The sequence below is a fragment of the Phyllostomus hastatus genome, unplaced genomic scaffold, assembly GCF_019186645.2.
Source record: "Phyllostomus hastatus isolate PE091 unplaced genomic scaffold, TTU_PhHast_1.1 phas_contig_551, whole genome shotgun sequence".
Lineage (NCBI taxonomy): Eukaryota > Metazoa > Chordata > Mammalia > Chiroptera > Phyllostomidae > Phyllostomus > Phyllostomus hastatus.
In genome coordinates this window covers 260,530-280,677 of record NW_025333909.1, presented here as the reverse complement: position 1 = coordinate 280,677, position 20,148 = coordinate 260,530, and the positions used below count along the sequence as shown (strand labels likewise).

The following is a 20,148-nucleotide window of genomic DNA, read 5'->3' as shown; positions in this document are numbered from 1 at the left end:
TCCCTCTCTCCTTCCCTTCCCCTCTCTAAAAATTTAAAGTATTTAAAAAATGATGCTGGATTCATCTTAATTTTTAAAGCTGTGATAATGGTGAAATGCTTATGTAGAAAAATGTCTTAAGGCGTGAAGAATCACGATGTTTGTAACTCCTTTTCCAATGGTTCAGAAAAGTGGGCAAAACGTTAACAATTGTGAATCTAGGGTGAACAGTCAGCTGCTCATTTTATTCATGTTTTACTTTAACATTTAGCGCGGAGGGGGAAAAGCCAATTTGCCTACGGAAATGTCAATTAAAGATAATCAGTTTAGAAAGGTAACTTTACCACAGTGCAATTTACGGCCAGTTTCTTTTCACGACTGAGCGGTGACGTAGCAATACCGACGACAGGGACGACAGGGACCGGTTCTCACCGTTCTCACCGTTACAGTCGTTTACTGTCGCGCGGTGACCTGAGGTTTCCTGGGATATGGGCCACGTGACCCAGCCGCTCCTTCCGATTGGTGGAAGTGCAATGCTAACACTTCTGCTAAGTGTAAGGGGGAAGGAACAAGTGCTTTCTTTAACCAATCGCTTTTTTGTTATTTAGCTTCCAGATCACGTTTGGATGAATCTAAAGACGCCTGTAAAGTAGTAACATTAGTTGTATCTCTCATCGGAAGACTGGTTCTTCCTTTTTTTTTCCCCCGCCTGATTCCTTTTCGGATCGGCGCTGGTCAGGGCGAGGAAGGCCAGACGTCACTTCTGTGCGACGACTTTTGGTAGATCCGGTATGGGTCCCGGCAAGGATATCCTGTTTCCCGGATTCGTTGCGAGTTCCGTATCCGCCATAATGTCAGACACGGACAGCGATGAAGATTCCTCCGGGGGCGGCCCGTTTTCATTGACCGGTTTCCTTTTCGGCAACATCAATGGAGCCGGGCAGCTGGAGGGGGAAAGCGTCTTGGACGATGTGAGGGCGTGGGCTTTGGGATAGGGCTGGGAGTGGTGCGACCAAGGGTAAGGGGAGTGATGAGAGTAGAAAGCCGGGAAGAGAGGGCGCTGTTAGCATGAGATAAGATAGCATCTCAGAAGATCTTGCAGTTAAGTCAAGTGGCGGGCTCTGTTCCCGGCGAGGGTGGGGAGCAGAAAGAATGGTAAGCAAGTCCCGATAAGGTCAGGGGCGCTTGTGGGTGGCTTTGGAAATAACCCTTCTGATCTGGCAATAGGGGGAAAAATAGCGGTTTAAACGTTCTTGGGGGTTCTCGAAACTGTCTGCATTTCTGACATCGCTGCCCTGAGTTGGCTGTAGAGGTAGAGGATTGACCACAACCTGCAACAAATCCTGTGGTCCAGGTCCCACCCAGTTTTTAGAACAGTTAATATTCAAACCTCCTGGGGCAGACCTTTTCTCATCCCAAAGCACTTCTTAGGTAGTTTTCTCAGTGTTCCCTGACAGTCATGAAATTGTTTCCTGTGTGCCCAGCTGAAACTCACCTCCTTTCATTTAGGTTCATTTTCTCTTGGAGAAATATTGAGCAATACTGCTCCTTCACTGCAGCACACACAAACACACACATAAGGTAGCAAAAAATGTTCTTGCCTACTTTAATCCAATGTGACCTCAGTTGCCTTACCTTTTATTCATAGAACTGCTGTCCCATTTCTTTAGTCTTGGTGATGGTTCTTTGAATGATCTCACATTACTTTAGAGTATGGTGATGTAATTGCATATATGTTAATAAAGGTCTGATCAACGTGGAGTTTAGTGGAAGATTTACAGCCTTGAATGTGATGGATGATCCTTTTAGCATGTGGCATAGTCATTTTTCCTATGTATTTACAGCTCTGTGAATCGGGGAAATAAGCCTCGTTGTGTGGGAAGCTTGAGGTTAGTTGTTATCTTACACTGTGGCGCTGTCCATTTTTCAGGAGTGTAAGAAGCACTTGGCAGGCTTGGGGGCTTTGGGTCTCGGCAGCCTGATCACAGAACTCACCGCAAATGAAGAATTGACTGACAGTGATGGTGCTCTGGTAAATGATGAAGGTGAAGTGGGTCATGGAGAACAAGGTGGTGGGGGAGAAGGGGCGAGCTGCTAACTGTACATGTACTTTTTGATGGGAATTACTTCATGGCAGTTGCTTGCTCTGTGTTGACCTTTAATGCCCCCTTTTGTTTATAGGATGGATTAGGAGTACAGAAGATGCCGTGGACTATTCAGATATCAGTGAGGTAGCAGAAGATGAAAGTCGAAGATACCAGCAGACAGTGGGGAGCTTGCAGCCCCTTTGCCACTCAGGTGATTCTTTGGTGTTATCAACAGAGCATTCCAGTGCATTTTCTTGCTGTGTAGTTTGTTTCTAAGCATGCTTTCTGCCATTGTTCCTGCTCTCTGTGCTTCTCTCCCTTTCTTGAGCTCAGCTCTAGGAGCCACTGTCTTCTTTTGTGTTCTGAGGCAGAGTATGTGACCGTACTCAGGCTTTTTATTTCTTATGCTGGTTAGTCCCAAATTCTTGATGAATGCCAAATAAGGATGATAATGCTTTCTTCTCATCATTTGCTATTTTATTAGCTACAGCGTTCCTTGCGTTGTTTTAGATGCTGTTTAAACTCACTTTCTGTTTTCAAGGAATTGGTAGTTCAAGAAGGATTAAGTCTAGAATGTCATTTAAATGAGTGCATATATTTATTGGCTCAGCTGCTGTTAATCACTAAAACACCTGTATGGTAATACAATATACTTAATGCTTACAACATATATGAAGTGTTATAGAATCAGAATGTCAGAGTTGGAAAGGGTTTTAGTGATTATTTATTCTTAACCGTATCATAGAGTAGGAAAACTTAAAATTTAGAGAACTTTAATAAAATGTGAAACTTTGGCCCTGGCTGGTGCGGCTCAGTGGATTGAGCTCCTGCCTGCAAACCAGTTACTGGTTGATTCCCAGTCAGGGCACCTGCCTGGGTTGTGGGCCATGTCCCCAGTTGGGGGTGCATGAGAGGCAACCACACATTAATGTTTTTCTCCCTCTCTTTCTCCCTGCCTTCCCCTCTCTCTAAAAAATAAATAAAATCTTTAAAAAACATGGAACTTTGTCAAAAGTTCTGCAGTTAGATAGTGGCAATCCTTGACTAATTCAGCAACTCAGTTTATTAGACATTGGTTGAGTACTTGTTGTGTGCTATAAACTGTAATGCACAGTATGGTACAAAGATAGAAAAATCCATTTTCTGACCTTGAGGAGCTCCGTTCTGTGTTCTAGAATCTAGAAGTAATGGTCATAGTTGTTTATTTCCAAACCCCCACACTACCTCTTGCTGCTTGAAACTTTCCTGTGAAATTGCTCATTGTTTATTTATTGTCCACCTCTTTGAATTAGTATTCAGGCTGCTGAGAAATTTAGATAAAACCTTGGTAAGTTCTTGAACTTACTTTCTTCAGAGCCAATTAATGTTTTTTTTTTTTAAAGATTGTATTTATTTATTTTTAGAGAAGGGAAGGGAAGAGGAAGAGAGGGAGAGAAACATCAGTGTGTGGTTGCCTCTCATGCACCCCATGCACCCTTCACCAGGGGCCTGGCCTATAACCCAGGCATGTGCCTTATCTGGGAATCGAACCAGCAACCCTTTGGTTCTCAGGCCCTCACTCAATCCATCGAGCTACACCAGCCAGAGCCAGTTAATGGATTTGAGTGCTGCTTGTATAAAGAAAATTAAGTACATCACTTATACAAAAAGTAACACAGAAAAAATAGAAGACACAGGCCTTACCTTCAGGGATATTGTTACTATTTGGGGAAGGTGGGATACATGAATGCAAAGCAAAATTATTCATAGTAAGAAGACAAACCAGCTATAAACCGATGTTTCTTTATAGAGTGTTATACTTAGTTTTTGAGGGGCTGCCAGAACAGCTAAGTCAAATAGCATAATTGTTATTTTTCAGCACCATGACTTGGGCTAAGGGGCAGGTGGTAGCAGCTCTGATTTTCAGAGGATGTTGGGATTTTTCAGGTTTGGGTTTATTGTCTTAGCTAGGAATGGTAAGGAAGAGGGTGGGTGGGGGTTTCCTAGTTGGATTTTATGAGCTGACCTGGAAAGGATGATACTGTATTAGGTAGAGTCTCAGTACTCCAGGATGTTCTTTTTTTTAAGGTTTTATTTTTATTTATATACTGTTTTAAAGATTTGATTTATTTAATATTAGAGGGGAAGAGAGGGAGAGAAACAACAGTGTGTGACAGATACATCACTTGGTTGTCTCTCACACGCCCCTAAGTGGGGACCTGGCCTATAACCCATTAGGAATTGAACTGTTGACCACTCAGTTCTCAGGCTGGCATTTAATCCACTGAGTCAAATGAGCCAGGGCTGGGATGCTCTTTTCTAAGTTTCCTTGTCTTCTGAGGATGTCTTTATATATGCCCTTAGTTTCCTCCCTTCCTGGTATTGACCCTTTCGCACAGCTTGATTTACAAGGATGTTTCTTTGGAATAATTCAAGGTGGGTGGAGGTCCTTAGAAAAGGCTTCACGAAGGTGGATTTAAGTAAACTTTTGAAAGACATGGTTTAATGGAGAGGAAGCAGCAGGGTAATTTGGTTTGGAAAAATGGCTTGTCTAAATGTTTGAAAATAGTAATCAGCAAGTAGTGCGTGTGTGTGTGGGGGGGGGATGGAATTGACCAGCAGACTTTCTTGAAAGGGGTGGAAAACGTACTGCCAAATGGCAAGAACCAAGGATACAGCAATTTGATAGCACCTTTATGTATGTATTACTTAGGATGTGATGCCATAAAAGGATTGGGAACCAGCATAGATTGTTAAGTAAGACACAGGATGGTATAATGAAAAGAAAATGGACTTTGGTGGGGGGTGAGTGGAGGTAGAAGAGGATACAAGGGGGGTAAATGGTAATGGAAAAAATACAATTAAAAAAAAAAGAAAATGGACTTTGGAGTCAACATGTCATAGATTCAGATTCCAATTCCTTATTTAGTTTGGCCCTGGGAAACTTGCTCATTTCTGTGAGGTTTGGACTTTTGCTCACTTCTCTGAGGTTTGGACTTTTCATTTGTGATAAGCCCTCAATTTTCTTGTCTGCAATAAAGGTAATAATACCTATCCCCTTAATAGGGCTTTTTTGAGAACTTAAGTTCATTATCACATTATATGAAAGCACCTACATAATACAGTGTCACGGTAGATCTCTGGTAATGTTAGTTGCTCTCTTAAATGAAAGTGAAAAGTGATAGTCGATACTTTGGGGTTTTGATTATAAAAAGGGTAAACTTGGAGACTGTTCTTGCAAGCTTGATGTAAAGTTATCAAGGCCTAGAATAGAGTGACAGTAGTGGAAAATGACAGGCAATGTCAAACTTGGGAGTTGCTGATGAAGGATCAGTAGGACTTGGTGAGTGAAGAAGAGTGTTGGAAAGAGTATGGTCCTTGTTAAACCAGGCTTGAATTCTGATTGTCACTTAAAACTGTATGATCCTAAGTCGCTTAACTTCTATGTCAGAATAATTCTACATTGCTGCATTATTGGGAGGATTATAGATAAAATAGCTACAAATACCTGGCACATAATGGGAGCTCAATAAGTGGAAGTTGCTATAAGCACTATTGATAATTGATTGGAAAAGGTGTGTTGGGGGTAAGAGATTGATGAAAGAGACAAGAGACTAAGGTTATAAGCTGGGAAAATGAGGTTGGAGGTGGTACTGATAGTAACAAAAGGGATTTTAAAAGAGGTGAGGGATATTTTGATGTGATGAGAGGTGCAGTTGTTGAATATCTGAGTGGGAAGGTTGTTTAGACAGCAGAACATGCATTGCACTTGTAGAGCAGGTAAGGCAGGGCGAGACACAGATTTGGGTTAAATCTGGAAAAGGTGATTCTTGAGAAAAGGGAATGGAGAGTGTGTAGAAGAATAAAAGCAAAGTGTTCAGGAACAAGTATCGGGTGATGCTATTGGAAAAAATAACAAGTTGCACAGGATACACTGAAGAAAATGTGTCAAAGACTTGGGAGGTGAGAAGGGAGAAAGTCCTGTCTGGAAGGAAACTGACAGAATGTTAAATGCAACTATGAGATTGAGCAGGGTGAAAACAAAAAATAAACTAGGGCTTGATCGGGAGAAGGAGCAAAGATTTTAAGCAGTCCTGGTGTGCTCCCTCAGTTCCTGTGTGAGGTATACATAGTGTTGCAGCATTTGGCAGTACCATGACATCATCTCTTTCTGAAGGTAGAAGCTGCATCTCTTGTGTGTCCTTAAAGGATTTGCCTAGTGCTTCCTGTGGTACTTGAAATTCTTGAGTGACAAGGCAGTTCAAGGCTGTTTGACATTCTGGATATTGAGGAGATCGTCTTCTTGGTTTTAGTAGATTATGATGATGATGACTATGATGCTGATTGTGAAGACATTGATTGCAAGTTGATGCCTCCTCCACCCCCACCCCCAGGACCATTAAAGAAGGATATGGACCAGGATGCTATTACTGGTGGTAAGCAGCGACTGTCTACTTTTGTCTGAGGAGGAAGTTCCATTCTTAAGTCTAGGCTTTTGGCATGCAATACATAAGAGGTATTAAAATTAAGCTGTTGGAAAAGGCTATAATTCCCAGGAGTGATTCTTAACAATTTTCAAATTTCTGTATTAAAGGGAAGTTTTGCTTTTGAAACATTTCACAGCAGTATTTTAGCTTGTACTCAAGAAAACGTTTGGGTCAGTGGTTCTTAAATCTGGCTACTCATCAGAATTACCTCAAGTCTTTAAAAAATACAGATTTCTGACTCTTACCCCTGGAAAGTGTGATTCAGAAGATAGTGAGTAGACACCCGGAATTTCAGAGCATTCCCCAGGTAATTTTTGAAGCAGCTCATCTGCATACTGGTATTTGGAAGCTACCTGTTTAGAGGATTGTCTTGAAAAGAAATGGTTACATAGGGAAGGCACTTGTAGAATGTGTGTAAGTCATGTCGAGTCAACTACCAGAATCAGAGATTTCAAAGGCAGGGTCTTCAGGGATCATCTTAATCTATTTCTACGTCTCCAACAGTAGATTGGGAAGAGGTTTGATCCTCCTTTGATCCCAAAGTACAGGTTTTGACCCTCCTGTATTTTGAGGCTTGTGTTAACCTAAATTCCTCCTGTTAGAGCATTAAGTCATTTCCTTTTTAGTCTGCAGTCTAAATAGTATCAGTTAACTTTATGTCATAGATCTTATCTTATGCTAAATAATTTCATTATTTTGTGAGCTTAAAATTCTCCAGCCTATGGGTTCCAAAACCAGACATGATGAGGCCTGACTGGTGTAAAAGTGTTATATAATTTTGCCATTTGTCATATTCCTGTAACCTGACATATTTACGGAAAGTAGTAAATGTAGTAATAGTGTTTGTTTTCTCTCATCACTACCCTAGGGTACCAGGTACAAGGTGAGTTGGGGATGATGGGAGATACTGAGTTGGAATGAATTTTCTGGGTTGCATAATACTAGTAACCTGGGTGCTTGGAACTATATCCCCTGCCATTGAGCCATGCATATTGCCTGGACTGGGTGTTGGCTGAATTTGAGGAATATGCTCACAGTTACATGCCAAGGGGGTTTTTCTTCCTTGTTGCAGTGTCTGAAGATGGAGAAGGCATCATCTTGCCCTCCATCATTGCCCCTTCCTCTTTGGCCTCAGACAAAGTGGACTTCAGTAGTTCCTCTGACTCAGAATCTGAGATGGGACCTCAGGAAGCAACACAGGCAGAAACTGAGGATGGAAAGCTGACCCTACCACTGGCTGGGATTATGCAGCATGATGCCACCAAGCTGTTGCCGAGTGTCACAGAACTTTTCCCAGAATTTCGGCCTGGGAAGGTAATGTTCTATGCAGAATACCTCTGTTGAAAACCACTGACCTATTCTAAATACTGAGTTCTGTTGTTAAAATGCTGAATTAAGATTTCAAGTTTTCCTTATTTAATTACTTTGTATCAGGTCTTTTTAAAAGAGCTTACTTATTTTTGTTCTTAGAAAAGGAAGGGAGAAAGAGAGGGAGAGAAACATCGATGTAGGAGAGATGCATTGATTAAAAAAAACAGAGAGAAGCCCTGGCTGGTGTAGCTCAGTGGGTTGAGTATGGGCTGCGAACCAAAGCATCGCAGGTTCAATTCCCAGTCAGGGCACATGCCTGGGTTGCGGGCCAGGTTCCCAGTGGGGGCCACATGAGAAGCAACCACACATTGGTGTTTCTCTCTCCCTCTTTCTTTCTCCCTCCCTTCCTGTCTCTAAAAATAAATCAATAAAGTATTAAAAGAGAGAGAGGGAGAGAGATACATTGATAGGTTGCCTCTTGCACGCCCCCAGCTGGGGGTCTTGCCTGCAACCCAGGCATGTGCCCTAGACTGGAATCGAACCAGCGACCCTTTGGTTCTCGGGCTGGCACTCAGTCCACTGAGCCACACCAGCGAGGGCTGTGTCAAGTCTTTTTTAAAAGTTGTATACGTTGTAGGCCATGTGATTTGTATAGTTCTCATTATAAACTGTCTTTGTTGTCTTAAAAGAACTACTACAAACTATTGAGAGATTTTTTTGACCTTTTGGATAGATGTTTATAAATCTGAAATCGGCACCCTTTGATCCCTCCCTGCCAGTTGAGTAGACCCCTCAGGGGAATTTTCAGACCCAGATGCCGCTGTTTTTCTAGCAGACATTGAGTCTCTGACACAGTAACACGTTCTGTGTTCTAGGTGTTACGCTTCCTACGTCTTTTTGGACCAGGGAAGAATGTTCCATCCGTTTGGCGCAGTGCTCGAAGAAAAAGGAAAAAGAAACACCGGGAGCTGATACAGGAAGAGCAGCTCCAGGAGGTGGAGTGTTCAGTAGAATCAGAAGTCAACCACAAGTCTTTGTGGAACTACGACTATGCTCCACCACCACCTCCAGAGCAGTGTCTCTCTGACGATGAAGTAGGCAAAATAGAGACCTGGGAGGAAGACCTGGGCGGGACGGGGGCAGATGAGGCCTTCCTAGCTTATGTCTAAGTTGGAAATAGCAGGCAGAGTCCTGTGTTGATTATCAGTGAGTAACCATGAGTTCAATCCCAGTGGCCTTCCCTTCTCTTTTGTGCAATAATAGGAAAGCATTGGGGGCAGGCAGGTGGTAATATACACACTAGTGAATAAGAAAGTTTGAATGATAGGAAGCGTGCCATGATGTGCCTTCCTTGTTTGTATTCTAACTCCAGTGCAGTTCAGGGATTATCCTTCTAGCTCCTCCAGGTTCTCCCCCTGCCTATTAGTAGCCTACATCTGGGACCAGGAGGTCCTTCTCCACTTCTACTTCTTTGCTCTGTTGCAGATTACAATGATGGCTCCTGTGGAGTCCAAGTTTTCCCAGTCAACTGGAGATATAGATAAAGTGACAGATACCAAACCAAGAGTGGCTGAGTGGCGGTATGGGCCTGCCCGACTGTGGTATGATATGCTGGGTGTCCCTGAAGATGGCAGTGGGTTTGACTATGGCTTCAAACTGAAAAAGGTGGAACCTGAACCTGTGATAAATGGTAGAACGATGGAGGTAAGCAGCCCTGGTGTGTAAGAGAAAAGAATCAGTGTGCCCAGGACCCTATCAGTTTTACTTTAGTTTTCAATTAGGCACATGCTGGGTAGGATTTCTTTGGTGGGAGATGTAGGTGTCTAAGCCTTTTGCTTGGTGTGGCATATTACCCTGGTGACTAGGTCCCATTGCAAGGATTCTGTTTTTGAAATGAGTGCTGTGCTAGACTAGGAGTGGGAACTCCGTTATCAGGTTTTTCTCTCGAGTCAGGGACCGCATTTGATGTATCTGGTGTGGGATTTGGAGTGGGGACTTCGACCAGCGACCATTCAGGGATTTGTTGTTCTTTCCCTACTTCTGCAAGGACTTGAAGAAACCTGGGGAAAATGGTGGCATCGATCTCCTGGCTGATGAAAACTTCCTGATGGTGACACAGTTGCACTGGGAGGACGATATCATCTGGGATGGGGAGGACGTCAAACACAAAGGGACAAAACCTCAGCGTGCAAGCCTGGCAGGCTGGCTTCCTTCCAGCATGACTAGGAATGCCATGGCTTATAATGTTCAGCAAGGTATGCCTCTGTGCCGGCTGTGTCCAGCACTGCCCTTCATCTCAGCAACCCTAAGTGGGCTTAGCTGTGATCTTTGCTGCTGCTGAGAGACACCAAAATATTTGGGACGTGAGCCCTGATTCTAGTCCGTAATAGTTTTTTTTACACTGTTAACAAGCCAGGATTGGACTCTGATTTTTCATTAGAAAAAGGTGAAAACCACTGTGAGGTTAAAGATCTTTCTGAACTATAACAGTGCTTTATCTTTGTAGTCTTTTCGTTTTCAAATCCCCTTTGTCATTATCATTCTAGAATTTGCGTTTTCGCTCCTGAAATATGCACACCAAAAAGGCATGCTATGTAGAAAACTTTGAAAATGCAATAATACAGTATCAAAAATCACTGGTAATCCTATCCAGAGATGATCATCACCTTTTACTTTTTGGCGTATTTTTGTTTTCAATTTTCTGTCTCCTGTGTGTATGTGTAGATGAGCTCTTCTCTATAGGTACAGTTTGTATAGTGTATTTTTCTCAATATAAATATTCTGTGTCAGGGTTCTTCATAAAAGTATTTAATGACATGGGAAGCTTATTCTAAATGGAAATAAAGGTATGAAGTAGCATCTTTAATATCCTGTTTGTGCAAGTGAGAAAAACACACTATATAAACATAGAAAACTGACTAAAAGAAAATATACTATAGGGTTTAAAGTGGTTGTTTCTGGTTTGTAAATCACAAACCTCAGTTTTCTTCTTCTTTTTGTTTTATTCTATTGCAGTTGTCCCAATTTCCCCCCCATTGCTCTCCCCTGCCCTGCCTACCACCCACTCCCACAGTCAGTCTCCACCCTGTTGTCCATGTCCATGGGTCATTTATACTTGTTCTTTAACTAGGCCCTATCCCTTTACTTTTCTCTGTTTTCCAAATTTTTCTCAGTTAACCTGGATTACTTTTACAATTTGGAGAAAAAAACAAAATGTCTTATTTTTAAATCTAAGAAATAGTTGTTTCCTTCTTCCCATTTTATCTAAATGCTTTATTAGTTGTATAATATTCTTACATGGATATGTTTATAATTTATCAGTTATATTTCTGATATATTTACTACCATCATTAGCATAGTTTACCATATCATTTATTGCCATAATTTAACCAGTCCCTTATTAAGCATTTGGCCATTCGTATTTTGACTATTGCAAACAAATACTGCAGTGAACATTTTGTCTGCAGCATTTTATTAAAAGGACACATACGCAACATGTATTAGGTTCCTTTTCAGTGAGTGAGTAACTTTTCAGTCACGTGATTAACTCTACTAACATTTGCTCCTTTTCCCTCTGCTAGAATCATGATTGGAATGAGCATAAATGTTTTGTCTGTTGTCAAGTGTTTCTTCTTTCTGTTTTGACTAGGTTTTACGGCCACGCTGGATGATGACAAGCCTTGGTACTCCATTTTTCCCATTGACAACGAGGATCTGGTGTATGGACGCTGGGAGGACAATATCATCTGGGATGCTCAGGCCATGCCCCGGCTCTTGGAGCCTCCTGTCTTGACACTTGATCCCAATGATGAGAACCTCATTTTGGGTATGGTACTGGCAGGGGCAAGTGTTACTCCTCCATGATCAACATATTGTAGCTAATGTCAGGGAGCTGGAAGAAATCAGAAGGGTTGAGAAGGTCAAGACTAGAAGCTTCTAGGTGGCAGTTTGAGAGAGCAAAGTTGTGGTCAGTTTCCAGTATTTATGTATTGTCTAGGGAAAATGCACATTGTAGGAATGTTGAAAAGTGGTACCTTTGAGATGTCAGGAGTATAGTTTGTTTGGGAAGGGTGAATCATGGAGTAGAATTGCTCTGGGGTGGCATGAGAGGTCTTGTTCAGAACGGCAAAGTTGTCAGTAGGAAAGGTGACTCTTAAGGTGAACTCCAGAGTGACTTTTGTTTCATCCTCAGAAATTCCTGATGAGAAGGAAGAGGCCACCTCTAACTCCCCCTCTAAGGAGAGTAAAAAGGAATCATCTCTGAAGAAGAGTCGAATTCTCTTAGGGAAAACAGGGGTGATCAAGGAGGAACCACAGCAGGTCTGTGAAGGGAAAGGGGTCTTAGTGTTTAGAAGAACAAAGAAAGGTAATAGGGCAGGGAAGTCTGACTAAGGTTTCTTTGATGACCTGTCATTAGAACATGTCTCAGCCAGAAGTAAAAGATCCATGGAATCTCTCCAACGATGAATATTACTACCCCAAGCAACAGGGTCTTCGAGGCACCTTTGGAGGAAATATTATCCAGGTAAAAACATTTTTTTTCTGTGATAGATGGCAACCACTGCTTTGTTCTGATGGAGGGTGTGGGTGAATCTTGCCTAGGCTGGAGTTAGTATTGTATTTCATTGGGATCCTTTTCTTTTCTGTCTTAGCACTCCATTCCTGCCGTGGAATTGCGGCAGCCCTTCTTCCCCACCCACATGGGGCCCATCAAACTCCGGCAGTTCCATCGCCCGCCTCTGAAGAAGTACTCCTTTGGCGCATTGTCTCAGCCAGGTCCCCACTCAGTCCAGCCTTTGCTAAAGCACATAAAAAAGAAGGCTAAGGTATGACTGAATCCTGGTTAGAAAATAAACAGCTATGAAAGTTCACATTAAAGGATAAATGGGGGAAATGGACTGGACATTAGATGATGCTAGGGAATTATTGTTTATTTTTGCACATACGATAGAATGTCATTGTGGGTATTTAGGGGAGTGTCCCTATTCTTAGGAGAGATGCATGTGAAAATACTTAAGTGTGTAATGGAAATACCATGATGACTGCAGCTTTCAAAAATGGTTCAGCAACATCTATAGAGACGTAGTCATAGGGAAAACATAGGAAAGATTGTACACATTTGTACCTAGGATGTGGGATAACAAATGTTCATATGTTTGAAGAATTTTGCAATGAAATTGAAAAAAGGCAAGATGAAATTGTTTTCAGTGTCATTGTCTCAGCATGAACATCATTAATATATATAGTTATTGTTTTATCAGGAGCTAGATGGTATTCTCTTTGTTCTGGCAGATGAGAGAACAAGAGAGGCAAGCTTCAGGTGGCGGAGAGATGTTTTTCATGCGCACACCTCAGGACCTCACGGGCAAAGATGGAGATCTTATTCTAGCAGAATACAGTGAGGAAAACGGGCCGTTAATGATGCAGGTTGGCATGGCAACCAAGATAAAAAACTATTATAAGCGGGTAAGTCTCTGCTCAGAAAATGTCTTCTCAGAAAATCTCTGTTAATATAGCTGTAGTTAGACAAACAGTGATAATCTGCCACCTTGTATTTTGTCTTTTTTATACTATAAATTTCTTGGGAGAAAGAAATGGCATCTTTCTTGTAGTTTGTAATATTAGTAAAATACTGTGGTCATGGAATATTTTGTGCAGGCATATTGATTATATTCTGTGGTAGTAACTGAGTCTGCTGTGTTCCTTATAGAAACCTGGAAAAGATCCCGGAGCCCCAGATTGTAAATATGGAGAAACTGTTTACTGCCATACATCTCCTTTCCTGGGCTCTCTCCATCCTGGCCAGTTGCTACAGGTGAGGAATTCTCCCCAGTTATAATAACGCCTTCTTAAGGGAATTGACATTGAATAGCCAGTTAGCTCAGAAAGGCCCAATTCTAGTTGATTGAGAAACTATGCATACATGAAGTACAGGGAAGATCAATAGAACCCAATTTTCTTGACCTTTTTAAAATAGCAGCTGTTATTTATGTTATTCATAAGCTTAGTTAAAAATAGTTTTTTGAAAATACACCCTGGGTAAGAAGTCCAGAAGTGTCTGGGTGGCACAGGGGAGTCAACTTTGGATGATAAGTTACTATAGTTCATTTTGATTTCTAGGTGTAAAATTGGTATGTTTCGATTGTATTAGTTGTCATTTTGAATATTGAACCACACCTGGCCCTGATAGTCCCCAGCGACAGTCAAGAGTTGTTTTCTTAACCCCCTCTTTGTGCTCGTTGATGTAGAGACGCCCTCTGGTAGCCTGGCTTTCGCATATTTTGTGAAGGGGAAGTACAGAGGTCCGCAACTGATGTGAGGAAATCGTTAGTACTTTCCTACCTTTTTTCCTCCACTCCATTTTTCTTAACCACTTCCCCACTCTTACACTGAGTTTGATTCATTATTACTGTCACTCATTCTCCTAAAGCATCTGCCAAGCCTTTTTTTCTTTATCCTTTACATCTACAGTCCACTTCCCCACCATATTTTAGGTATTATTTTTGTATTGTTCCTGGCATTCTTGCCCTTGACTTCCTTTTGAGGTTTTCCACCAATCTATCCCCTTCATTTGTAGTCCCTTAAAGATCCTTTTTTAAATCTTCTGTAACTGTTTGCTCTCTCTACTTTTCACATTGAGAATTTTCTTTTCACACCCATTTACTGAAGATCTTTCATCTTCCTGTCCACTTTTCTGATTTTCTGTTAAGCCTCTCCTTGGAATCACAGGCTTCCTGTGACAGGAGATCCCCATCTGGCTGCTACTTAAGCTCGAATGTTTTTGTCTTGTGTGTTTAATGTCTTCTCTAGCACACTGTCTACTTCATTAGTTTTTTTTTTTAAATTAATTTATTTAACCAATGCTTTGCTCTCTCCTGTATTACGTCAGGACCTGTTCTGGCATCTCGGGTAGCTAGTATAGTGCTTGTTTGTTTTTAAAGTGATTTTCGTATATAAATTTTATAGCAATCCTGTGAGGTGTTAGGCATTTTAAGTATCTCAGTTTTGTGTATAAGGAAATTTAAGCTCAGAGAATTTAACTAATCTGATGTCATATAGTGAGTAGCAGCAGAGCAGTCAGTGTCATTTGAATCCAAATCCTTTAGTTTCCTCACTACTGACTCTTAAAAATAGCCAGTGGGGAAAAATTACCTGTCTAGTCCCATTTGATATTCTATATTATAATTTGTAATAATACTGGATAGATGGCATAATGGCGCTGGACAGCAAGTTAGCGTGATTTACCTGTATCATTAGTTGACTAAATTTCCTAGGGTGTCTCTTTATACTACTTTTGTGTTTTTACTTTCTTTAGGCATTTGAGAACAATCTTTTTCGTGCCCCAATTTATCTTCATAAGATGCCAGAAACTGATTTCCTTATTATTCGGACAAGGCAAGGTTACTATATTCGAGAATTAGTGGATATCTTTGTGGTTGGCCAGCAGTGCCCCTTGTTTGAAGTTCCTGGGCCCAACTCCAAAAGGGCCAATACGCATATTCGAGACTTTCTCCAGGTAAGAAGGAGGGGATCAGGATACACGTAAAAGGGTGTATGTATTTGGGGGCACATCGAGAAAGATCAAAACACATAGAGGGTTAGCAGGGGAAGGGGCCCTGGTGATGTCTATCCTTTATTTTGCCACATAAAAAAAAACTTTTTGGTTTGTTGGGCAGGTTTTTATTTACCGCCTCTTCTGGAAGAGTGCAGATCGGCCACGCCGGATCCGGATGGAAGATATTAAAAAAGCCTTTCCTTCTCATTCAGAAAGCAGCATCCGGAAGAGGCTAAAGCTCTGCGCCGACTTCAAACGCACAGGTCATCAGTCGTGACTAGTTATTTGTCTTTTCTGCCTCTTTCCAAGAAAGGAATTACGGCTTTCAGTTAAAGGATAAGCATACAGCTAATAAAGTAGAAATGGGAATTGATAATAATCAAAAGGAAGGGGTAGAAAATCTTTCATTTAGGGAAGCTCTGATTGCTTTTTGATTTTGCCTGCCAAGAAATTCAGTGTGGTTGGTGGATGTCTTATGTGAGATGTAGGAAACCTAGCAGCAGGGTTTTCCTGGCTAGTCAGGCTAGCTGTGGCTAGGCTTGGTACCTCCTAGGACACTGCCTGGTTCGGTCTTGGCTTGCTATCCCTGTTGCTGTCAGTAAAAGGGCCCTTGGAATTAAGAACAGTCTCATTCTCTCTGTCTCTTTTCTAGGAATGGATTCAAATTGGTGGGTGCTGAAGTCTGATTTCCGTTTACCAACCGAAGAGGAGATCAGAGCTATGGTATCTCCAGAGCAGTGCTGTGCTTATTACAGCATGATAGCTGCAGAGCAGCGACTGAAGGTGAGCCGCTTCCATTTGGGTACTGCCTACGCCTGTGAGTTTTTTTCAGAGAGACAGGACAAAGCTTGTTCTCACTGGTTTAGAAATGATGGTTACTAGATTATTGCCAGTTGTTTGAAAATTCTAGCTATACGAAGTACATCGGTTCTGGGGAAAACTACAGTGTAGCTAAATATCAGTGGAAAGGCTTAATGAGGGACTTAGGAGATATTATTTTGCCTTGAAAATGGTTGCTCATCCATTGGGTGGTGACTTTACATTCTGTTCTTTACAAGACAGGTATGTAAACAGGGAAAGTATTTCTTGGTTGTTTTCCACAGCTTTCCAGGTGGGCAGAGATGATGATGATGCTGCACATGTGGTTGAAAGAAGCACAATATCTTTACAAGGCCAGAATATGGAAGATCTAGCTAGGGTGAGATAGTACAACTCTGTACCACTGAGTTAATGAGCATTTCTATTTAGCTTGCTGTATCTTCTGATAACCTAAGGATGTAGAATGGTGATAAATACAGCAAAGTTTTTACAAAGTTCATAATGTGTGCAAAATGTGTTTTGATATTCTATACTTGGTATTCAGTGAAACTTGTGCTTTGTGTTTTCTAATTTATTGACTTATGGATGGACTTGTCTTCTGCCAGGATGCTGGCTATGGCGAGAAGTCCTTTTTTGCTCCAGAAGAAGAAAATGAGGAAGATTTCCAGATGAAGATTGATGATGAGGTAATGCTGTGCACTCATTTTTGTTAGTATACCCCATTTATCTTTTTAAAAAACATCTTTATTGCAATGTGATTGACATAGAATAAGCAGCACATATTTAAAAGGTACTATTTGGTATATTTTGATACATGTTTGTACCTGTGAAATCCTCTTGACAAGATAATAAGCGTATCTGTCACTCCCAAAAGTTTCTTAGTGCCCCTTTGAAATTCTTTTCTCTACCCTCCCTGTCTCCTGACAACTGCTGATCTGCTTTCTGTCACTATAGGTTAGTTTTCGTTTTCTAGAATTTTAGATTAATGGAATCATATAGTATGCACTCTTTCTTCGTTTTAATTGTGGTAAAATATACATAATATAAAATTTACCATCTTAGTCTTTAAGTGTATGGTTCAGTAGTGTTAGTACATTCACATTGTTGTACATCCAGTCTCTAAAACTCTTCACCTTGTAAAGCTGGCACTCTAGTATCCATTAAATGATATCTCCCCGGTCCTGCCTTCTCCAGCCCCTGGCAACCACCATTCTACTTTCTGTCTCAATGAATGTTACTACTCTAGGTGCTTCACCAAAGTGGAATCATATCCTATTTGTTTTTGTGTGACTGTTTTATTTCCTGTAGCATTAGCATTCTTAAGATTTGTCCATGTTGTAATGTGTCAGAATTTTCTTCCTTTTTTAAGGCTCAATAATATTCCATTGTTTGTTTGTTTATTCGTCCACTGATGGACGACGGGCATTTTCATCCCTTAGCTGTTGTGAATAGTGCTGTAACGAACATGGGTGTGCAGATACCTGTTTAAGACCTGCTTTCAGTTCTTTAGCATATAGTCCCCAAAGTGGGATTACTGGATCATGTTGTAGTTCTATTTTTAGTTTTTTTGAGGAACATCAATACTGTTTTCCAAAGCAGCTGCATCATTGTACATTCCTATCAATAGTATATGAGAGTTTCCGTTATTTCATACTTTTGCCAGCGCTTGTTACTGTTTCTTTTAAAGATTTTATTTATTTATTTAGAGGGGAAGGGAAGGAGAAAGAGAGGGAAAGAAACATCCATGTGTGGTTGCCCCTCACGTGTCCCCTACTGGGGACCTGGCCCGCAACCCAGGCATGTGCCCTGACTGAGAATCGAACTGGCAATCCTTTGGTTCGCAGGCCTGCGCTCAATCCACTGAGCTACACCAGCCAGGGCTATTTATTGGTTTTTTGATAGTAGTCATCCTAATAGATATGAAGTGGTATCTCATTGTGGTTTTGATTTGCATTGCCCCAATGACTAGTGATAATGAGCATCTTTTCATGTGCTTGTTGGCCATTTGTATGTCTTCTTGTAAGAAGTGTCTATTGAAGTCCTTGGCCCATTTTCAAATTGGGTTGTTTGTTTTCTGTTGTTGAGTTGTAGAAGTTCTCTGTATGTTTTGAATATTAACCTCTCAGATGTTACGCAAATATTTCCTTCCATTCTGTAGGTTGCCTTTTCACTCTCCTGTGTCCGTTGATGCAGAGATGTTTTTCACTTGGATGTAGCCCAGTTTATCTAATTTTACTTTTGTTGCTTGTGCTTTTGGCTCCACGTCCAGGAAGTCATTGCCAAATCCAGTGTCATGAAGATTTTCCTCTGTGTTTTCTTTTAAGAGTTTTGTATTTTTAGGTCTTATGTTTAGTTCTTTGATCCATTTTGAGTTAATTTCTTTATATGTTGTAAGGTGAAGGTTCAATTTCATTATTTTGCATATGGATATTCTATTTCCCCAGCACCATTTGTTGAAAGTATGTATTCTTTCTTGTCTGTGTTCTTTAAATCTGCAATTATGCTGAAATTCATGCAAGTTGTGTGTATGGATAGTTTTATTGTTTTAGATCTTATGTTTAGATCCATTTTGAGTTAATTTTTGTGTAGGGTGCATGGTACAGATTAAGGTTCTTTTTTTCTATATGAATGAATGTCCAATTATTCTAGAACCATTTGTTACAAAGTTGAATGATTTTTTTAAAAGAAAAATTTGATCATACCACTGTTTTGGCCCAAAGACACCCTTTGGGTCCTTATTTCTTTGAGGAAGAAGCCCTTAACATTTACAAGGATCTACATGATTTAGGTCTTGTATATAACCCTAACCTCCTCTCATCTGCTGTCGTTGCCCATCTTGTACGCTAAGCTGCAAACATACTAACACTCAATCAATTCCCTAAGTTTCTTTCTGTTGCCTTTCAGGATTTTGTAACTGCTATTCCGTCTGCCTAGAATATTTTCTCTCCACTCTTCTACCATCTGACCTTCCTCTACAAGTTATATTCTCTTAGCTTTTCCCTGACTCTTGCCCTCACTCTCACCCTTCATTCAGATTGGATCATCATCCTTCTTGTCTTTATGTACGTATAGGACTTTGTTCTCTCCTATCATGGCGCCCTGATCATGCAGTGTTGAATTTGCTTGGTTGGTTGTCTCTTTTGCTCACTAATATGAGGTCCATGAAAAAGGAGTGCTGGCATGTGGTAGATACTCAGTCAGTCACTCAATAAGTGAGTGAATGATTGTAAACGAGGTCAGACAGAGTGAGTAAAGAACCACTGGTGTACCCTTCTTTTGAGGTTGGAGTGAGAAATGATTGGATGTCTAAGAATTTTGGAAATTAGGGAGTCTGTTTGAATGGCCTTCAAGATTGAATCTTGAACCTAGGGAATTGGTCGCTTTCTGGCTAATCATGTGTACTCTTGACTGACCTTGTCTTAATTCCCTGATTATTTTATGGGGTTGGTAAACACTATTTAGGGTCTCAAGAGAGGAGGCCTTTGTTACCACATCAGTGGCAGAGGTAGAATTGACTTTGGTTTAGTGCTGCCGGGGTTGGGGTCAGTGCTTTGTAAAGCACGCTTATCATCTAATTATGAGACTGTACAGGCCATTCTAAAGCCATTTGAGCAATTGAACAATCAGATGTAGTCATCAGTCTACCTCACCTCTTTGCACATCCCGAGGTTGCAGACAACACTGTCTGAAAACTCTGTTAAGCCCAAGGGATATGGGGGAAGAGGCATCACTATTCCACATATTCCTCCTCACGCTGTCTGAGAACTTGACCTTTATTTAATAACCTGATTTAAGTACCATAGGGAAGAAGAACAGCAAGCTGAGTACTGGGTAGCTTTCTGTAACCATTGAACTTTGTGGACAGTTTAAGAAAGAATCCAGTTGTACGTTGTTGTAATCATTCCAGCCGTCTAAGTGTGGCTAGACATAG

At 41.1% G+C, this 20,148-nt stretch overlaps 1 protein-coding gene across 8 annotated transcripts in view; it reads left to right on the top strand.

The window, feature by feature from the left end:
• The first annotated feature begins 784 nt into the window (after positions 1 to 784).
• TAF1 (TATA-box binding protein associated factor 1) overlaps positions 785 to 20,148 on the top strand; it is a 70,429-nt gene continuing 51,065 nt past the window's right edge. For 2 of the 8 annotated variants that reach the window (XM_045847367.1, XM_045847366.1), the window contains exons 1-18: positions 786 to 950; positions 1,910 to 2,024; positions 2,161 to 2,277; positions 6,359 to 6,481; positions 7,605 to 7,846; positions 8,719 to 8,937; positions 9,329 to 9,547; positions 9,891 to 10,098; positions 11,493 to 11,669; positions 12,036 to 12,163; positions 12,261 to 12,368; positions 12,496 to 12,669; positions 13,136 to 13,309; positions 13,554 to 13,658; positions 15,159 to 15,359; positions 15,520 to 15,661; positions 16,051 to 16,181; positions 16,823 to 16,903. In XM_045847367.1, the coding sequence (XP_045703323.1) occupies positions 831 to 950; positions 1,910 to 2,024; positions 2,161 to 2,277; positions 6,359 to 6,481; positions 7,605 to 7,846; positions 8,719 to 8,937; positions 9,329 to 9,547; positions 9,891 to 10,098; positions 11,493 to 11,669; positions 12,036 to 12,163; positions 12,261 to 12,368; positions 12,496 to 12,669; positions 13,136 to 13,309; positions 13,554 to 13,658; positions 15,159 to 15,359; positions 15,520 to 15,661; positions 16,051 to 16,181; positions 16,823 to 16,903 (2,784 nt within the window). In that variant the 5' untranslated portion in view covers positions 786 to 830. Of the gene's footprint in view, positions 951 to 1,909; positions 2,025 to 2,160; positions 2,278 to 6,358; positions 6,482 to 7,604; positions 7,847 to 8,718; positions 8,938 to 9,328; positions 9,548 to 9,890; positions 10,099 to 11,492; positions 11,670 to 12,035; positions 12,164 to 12,260; positions 12,369 to 12,495; positions 12,670 to 13,135; positions 13,310 to 13,553; positions 13,659 to 15,158; positions 15,360 to 15,519; positions 15,662 to 16,050; positions 16,182 to 16,822; positions 16,904 to 20,148 lie in introns of all 8 variants that reach the window. The other 6 variants (XM_045847369.1, XM_045847372.1, XM_045847371.1 and 3 more) reach the window with 4 other exon arrangements.